This window comes from Hippopotamus amphibius, chromosome 13 (assembly GCF_030028045.1).
Source record: "Hippopotamus amphibius kiboko isolate mHipAmp2 chromosome 13, mHipAmp2.hap2, whole genome shotgun sequence".
NCBI lineage: Eukaryota > Metazoa > Chordata > Mammalia > Artiodactyla > Hippopotamidae > Hippopotamus > Hippopotamus amphibius.
Genome location: NC_080198.1, coordinates 42,372,109 through 42,379,204, shown reverse-complemented (window position 1 = coordinate 42,379,204; position 7,096 = coordinate 42,372,109). Strand labels below are relative to the sequence as shown.

The 7,096-nt window shown below is 41.8% G+C and overlaps 1 protein-coding gene across 1 annotated transcript in view; it reads left to right on the top strand.

Moving 5' to 3' along the window:
* Nucleotides 1-559: 559 nt before the first annotated feature.
* The window catches only part of SCN10A (sodium voltage-gated channel alpha subunit 10), a 72,727-nt gene continuing 66,190 nt past the window's right edge, over nt 560-7,096 (top strand). The window contains exons 1-3 of the mRNA XM_057704608.1: nt 560-829; nt 2,327-2,445; nt 6,584-6,664. Of these exons, the coding sequence (XP_057560591.1) occupies nt 560-829; nt 2,327-2,445; nt 6,584-6,664 (470 nt within the window). The remainder of the gene's footprint in view (nt 830-2,326; nt 2,446-6,583; nt 6,665-7,096) is intronic.

Below are 7,096 nucleotides of genomic sequence, written 5' to 3'. Positions count from 1 at the left end.
TCTGGATATGGAAAGAAGTGTTTAGCCATAGACGAAGAGAAAACAGCCTGGGGGTCCAAATGGAGTTCAGAGTGGGGGATAAGCATTGAAAAAGTCAATAAATAAAAGGTTGTAATCAGAAAGTAAGATGAGGCCCAAGATAAAGTAGATCATGAACCAAAGTCTGTGATGAATGTAGGAGAGTTCCTGCTACTCAGTGGTCACAGAAATGAGGAGAGAGGGCAGTATGGCTGGGTCTGGTGGTGGGGGGGAGGATACAAAAATGATGAGGGAACAATGATTAGACGCTCGTGGACAGCACAGATACCATCCTGAGGTACCTGGAGTAGGATGGACTAACCAACCTCCCTCGCGAATGCTGCAGGGCAGTGGGATCCTGGGGGAGCTCAGTATGAGTTCAGAAAGGAAATGGAGAGGTGGTGGGGGCAGGGGGGCAGGTAGGAGAAGCTGTTCTAGCAAGCAAGGTGGGAGAAAGAGAGCCAGTGGGCAGGCTGTTACCTCTCTGTGGTTATGTCCACTCCCTTAAGAGTATAAATTCTTCCTGAAGAAGAATGAGAAGATGGAATTCCCCTTTGGGTCTCTGGAAACTACCAACTTCCGTCGATTCACCCCAGAGTCCCTGGTGGAGATTGAAAAAAGAATTGCTGCTAAGCAGGTGGCAAAGAAAGCCAAAGAGAAGCCCAAGAAGCAGGAGGACCAGGAAGAGAAGCCTCGGCCACAGCTAGACTTGAAAGCCTGCAACCAGTTGCCCAAGTTCTATGGTGAGCTCCCAGCAGAGCTGGTCGGGGAGCCGCTGGAGGATCTGGACCCCTTCTACAGCACACATCGGGTAAGGGCTACTGGCCGAATGGTCGTTTTCAACTCTGGGAGAGCAAGCCTCTGTCCCACCCAACCCAGGAGTCCTCCAGCACCCTGGGTGATGTGGCTGTCAGCTGGACTCAGTTAGTGAAGAATATATCCGATTCACCTCGTCAATACTCTCTTTGAATCTCTGTGGTATTCATGGTAGAGGTTAATTAAACTCAAATCCTCAAAAGCAGTGACAACTGCTGTAGAGTTTTCAGAGGAAGTTGGCTGCCCCCCTAGATGAGTTCTGGCCTTGGATCTCCAGAGGTGTTGGCTCTCTGAGCAAGTGGGGAGCAGAGATCTTGAGGTTGGTGGGGAGGGTAGAATAGGGAAGGGGAACTGAAATCAGGATGATTTAAACCAGTGGTCCTCAAAGTGTTTCTCAAAGTATGATCTCAAAACCCCTGGGGTTCCCAAAACCCTTTTAGTGGGTTCAGGAGTTCCAAATTATTTCTTAATAATACTTAGATGTCATTTGTCTTTTTCACTCACATTCTTCTGTGAACATACAGTAGTAAACATAGAAGCTATTGATGGAGGATCACATCCTTCTGACAACTATTGGAATGTATGCTTGTATACTCCTGTGTTTTAAAAGGTCCTATCTTTTTTATTTCTAATATTTTATATACATATACATATATACACATCTATGTACAAACATATATATATACACACATTCATATATACATACATATATATATACACACATACACATTGTATAAGCAAAAAGGTATAAACCCTAACAAGAGATCATTAAGGTCCTCAATAATTTTCAAGAGTATAGAAGGTCCTAAAATCAAAGTCTGAGAACCACCAGTTTAAACAAGAGTCGTTTCATGACAATTATCCTGTTTGTATTTTATCTCGGATGTTCCATACAGCTGAAAAAGTGGTCTGTGCAGTTTGGGGGTTGGGAGGGGTAGGAATCAGCCATCTCGAATATGGTTTGTAGAGAAAATAAAAAAGGCACTGGAATGATTTTCTCTCCTCTCACTTGCCAAGAGCCGTCATCCCCCTAGATGCTCAGAGGAGAGAACCAATAGAGGGTTTAAAAGGGGAGACCTAGGAGGTGGAGAACAGAAGGACCATCACAGACCAGGGATAATCCACTAATCAGAAAAGGAATTAAATGCAACCAGAACTTCACCTCCCCCTCCCCCGCCAGAATCCTCGCCCTGGCCGTGACGCGTCTCACCAACCCTGGGTCAGCTGCCTGTTCCCTGGGCACTCTTAGAGGCCCATCTTGATGCACAGTCAGCCGTGGGCCCTGGGGTCTCGCTAGAAGGGTGAAGATATGGCTTTTAGCCCCTGATCCTCCCTAACTTTATGCCCCTCCATTTGCCTCTCATTGACCAGTGGTTCCCAGAGCCTTACTTGCCCATGAGCCTGAGATGATCTCACTTTCGCTCAAACCCATGGCTGGGTGAGGATACATGTTTCTCACTGGAGATCCACCCTCTGTTGTGTTTTGTTTTAGACATTTATGGTGCTGAACAAAGGGAGGACCATTTCCCGGTTTAGTGCCACGCGGGCCTTGTGGTTATTCAGTCCTTTCAACCTGATCAGAAGAACAGCAATCAAAGTGTCTGTCCACTCATATCCTTTTCACAGTTGCTTCTTCCACATGTTAGAATCAGGTGTTGCCCACTGTGTGCCGTACCTTCTTTGGGGATTAACAGTAGAGCCTTCCTCCAGTTGAATCCTAAAACAATGAGATCATTAGATTGGAAAAAAAAATGTTTGTGGTTTCAATGTGTTCAACACCCAAAAGCGGTCCCAAGAGAGAGGAGGTGTTTAGGCAACCTACAGGTGGGCTGGGGGTCACCCAGACCAGTCTAGACATACCTGTGGATGCGCAACTTGCAAAGGGGAGATTGCTGATACACCCAGGTACATTCTCACCATACGTGGCCTGTTCTTCCCACACCATAATAACCAGTAAGAGGGTCCCTAGGCTTCTTTGGGCAGATGAGATAGGTGTGGGTTGATACTCTGTGTCCTAGCCATGGTGGAGAGTGACTGCTTATTTGACAAAAAAGCAGCTCTTCCCAGAGGGCAAAGAGAACAGACTACAATGGGCAGGGTGAAGATTTGCTCAATGGGACCCCAATGGTCATGGGGCACTGCCTACAGCATGTTACCCCCAAACTACTGGCAGGTTAAAAATGTCAATAGTCTGAGGTCATGCCATTGGGGAATGTAATAATAATTAGAAACATATTGGTCAAATGTCTGTATTAAATTAATTCCTTTAGGTAGCTTCAGAAGCTGCCTCCAGCTTTTGTTTGTTTGTTTGTTTGTTTGTTTGTTTGTTTCAAGAAAGCCAAACTAGGACAAAGGAGACTTTGGCTTGGTTTCCAAGGATCTTTCCTGGTGACTGTCCAAATTGGAAGTTCCTAATAACAAATTCAGCCCTGGCTTCGTGGAGGTTCATTTGCAAGAACAGCCTTGCCTCGGCTGCCTGGCAGATGATAGCCAGCCTCTTCTCAGGGGGAGTCTAATAAAAGAGCTCCTGCCTTGCACTCTGGGGCAGCTTGTTGGATTGCTGGACAGCACTCAGTGAGCTGGCAGCTCACTACATTACATTTTCCCTTTACATGTTTTACCCTTTTGGCCAACCAGTGGGAATCATATTTTCTTAATTCAGTCTTGGCTTTCCTAATGCTATAGAAGAGTAGTTAATAGTAATAATAGGCTCCCATTTGCTAAATACCTCCCAAGCATCAACACTGTCACAGATACAGAAATCCTTGAAGAAGGGATTAGCATCCCCATCTTACATATGATGAAATTGATACTCAGAGGCGTTAAATTGTCCAAGGTCACACAGCTAGTGAAAAGGTCCAGCCTGCATCCTGCTTAGAGCAGTATCAGCAGTAAGGCAGTAGGCAGTTAATGGAAAAGAATTAGAGTAATTGTTTCTCTAAGTATGTCTTAGGTGTTTTAAAAAATATACAATTACATAAAAATTACAAATAAAGAAAAACAGCAAATACACAAACTCCTTTTCATCCATTCTGGCTGAATTACACCTAGTTAACTAAGAAACAACTAACTAGAAGTAAAATCCCTATAAAGAACCAAGTAACCAGTAAATATTCTTTTTATCTTGAGGTCTGATGAATAAATAATTGGGTGGAGTCACAGTTGGACAGAAAACCTGTTAAGGGTCTCTTTCTCACAAAAGTCTGTATTTATATATTTAAATCTCATGAACTTGGTAGCTCTAGCCCCAAATTATTCTTCAAGGTATGGAATTCTCAATCTCCCATTATTAATATTTCACTAAAGTTATAATAATTCTAATCAAATTTGCTATGAATGTTTTTACAAGTAATAGCATCAGAATATATCATAATTATTTTAAAGGTTTGTGGAGTTGGAGACACGATTTTAATCTAATCCTTGGGTTAACATTTTCCCCCCACATGAACACATTTCTTAATTTAATTGCAAGTCAACAGGAAAATGTGGTTTCATTAGTAGAATTTCCCTTTTCAAAATAGATGGGTTCCTAAATCACCGTAAAACAGGGCACATTAAAGGCATTTACAAAAAACTAAAATAGATTTAGATCCTTCTGCTCAAATTGAAATTATGAAAGATGAGTGGTTCACTCTCTCTGTAGGTCAAGCTTATCTTCAGGCATTGTTTTTCTTTAGGAAGTGATTGTTAGGAACCCAGCTAGTCCTCAAAAAAATGTCCAATAGGGGAAATTGATCTTTGGACTTTGCACCCAGCGTTTCTGCCTCATCTATTTACCCGCTTCTGCTCACCTTCCTCTTCAGTGTCTCTGTCTCCTTCTTGTAATCCCTGTGCCCCCAACCACTCTTTTTTTTCTTTTTCTTTTGCAGGATATTTTAAGTTTATTATTAAAATAGTACTTGTTAAAAATCTTGTAGCATGATGCAACAGTATATATAACTACAAATATTTTCTAAACACTAATTTCATTTTCAAATATATTTTACACAAAGCCCATAGACTTAAATTCTTAAATTTCACCCTGATCACATAACTACAATGAACAGAAACTTAGATTTGCTTCTGTTACCACCAGACCCTGTTAGTACAATATTTTTGCTTGAAATTTCCAAAATCAGAGGTAGTAGTACTCTTTAATGAAAACTGTAGTGGTTTTGCTTAAAAGTTTTGAATTCTGTCATTTTTGTATTTTTCTACAATGTTTGATAATGTAAGGACAGAAAATTAACATGTAGAATTTATTGGTATGCCCATACAGATGCTTTTTGGAAAAAAATTGAAGACCCTTCAAAATAAATAAAAATCATGATCAATATGCAGTAATGATTCTATGAAGTTTGTATCCCTAACAAAAATTATTCTGCAGTTAATTTGAGCTCTTTTTTTGGTTATCTGTATTAAGCTACATAAGAAAGAAGATTCTAAAATAAGTGGGAGAGAGTAAAGGATGGAAGAGAAAATAATCTCCAATTGTAACCAGTTACGATTCTCCCCTCTTGCTATTCAGAGTTCTCCTTGACAACCTAATCCTGTTTGGAATCTTCTCCTTGATACTCCCCTGTGCTCCCTTCCTAACCAGATGTCCATTTCCTCAGTGTGACTGATCTCAGCTAAGTTAAAAAAACAACTGACAAACCTAATTCTCATGAAAGTGTGTAGCCTTCCCCTTATCTCTAACTTCCTAGGAGTTCAGTAGTCCCCCCTCATTCATAGGAGATACATTCCAAGACCCCCAATGGATACCTGAAACCATGATAGTTCTGAACCCTATATGTTTTTCCCTACCTATGATAAAGTTTGATTTATAAATTAGACGCAGTAAGAGATTAACAACAACAATAACAATAATAGAACAATTATAACAAAATACTGTGATAAAAGTTAGGTGAATGTGGTCTCTCTCTAAAAATATTTTATTGTATTGTACTCTTCTTCTTTGTGTGATGATGGGATAAAACGCCCACGTGATGAGATGAAGTGAGGAGAATGACAAAGCCATTGTGACAGGACATTAGGTTGCTATTGACCTCCTGATGATAAGTCAGAGGGAGGAGCACCTGCTTTGGGTGACCCCAGATCATGGAGCCATGATGATGTCAATGGTTGGGTATCAAAAGCAAACTCTGGTTAATGGTTGCGAATCCCTGGCTGGAGGGAGTAGGAAGGCTGAGATGCCATCACGCTAACTTAGAATGGTGGGTAATTTAAAGCTTATTTTCAGACCACCATTGACCGCGGGTAACTGAAACTGCAGAAAACGAAACCATGGACAAGAGGGGGGGTACTGCCGTCTCTGTCTTTTAGGAAAAAAAGGGACATTTGCAGGATGAAATTTCAGGCCATATTGTATAGTGAAATGCAGGTGTCAGGGCAGGACATTTTGGAAAAGGGATTCTGTTTCCTTTCATCTTGCTCAGGGTTCTGTTTTCAGACAATCTGAGTCTACATCTCAGGACCACATTTGACTGGTTGTATGACCTTGGAAAAATATTTGTTTTGTCAGCCTGTTTTCTTAGCTCCAGTATGTAGATAATAATATCCACCTGTGGGTTAGTTGTATTAAAAATAATGTGGATGAAGTATTCAGCCGAGGGTAGGCACTCAGTGTTAGCTGTTATTATGCGACAAGATCACAAAGTTGATCCTAGCTAAAGAGTTATGAATTTAATCAATTCAGCGTCAAAGTGATCAAAGGTGACCTCAGGAAAACATGGTGACTCTCAGCTTTTCCTTAACACAGTCCCCTCAGGTGGTTCAGTTTATTTATAACCATCACTATTTTGGTCAATTGTGTGGGCATGACCCAAACTGAACTTCCAGACAAAATGGAGTGAGTAGATTTGCTGTCATTCTTGTGCCTGTCCTTTCTGTCCTCTCCTTCTCTTCCTTCACTGGGTGACTTCTTTCTCTTATTCATCTTGCTGGGTCTCATTTGAGTAATGTGGAATCCTATTGCCTATCTGACTTTGCAATGGCTAGACATCTTCTCTGTGGGCTTTGTTTCATAAACACATATATGTTTTTTCAGCTTCAAAGAGCTGCGGATGAGTGGTTCTCAACCTTGGCTGCCCATTGGAATCCCCTGGGGAGATTTAAAAAATATCGATGCTGGGGGGGGAGTCAAGGGAGGGAGGGCATACGGGGATATGTGTATAAAACAGATGCTTGCACGTGGTGTGCCCCCCCAAAATGAAAAAAGAAGTATCGGTGCCTGGGTCCCAGCCCCAGAGGGTCTGATCTCATTGGTCTGGGGTGGCCTGGG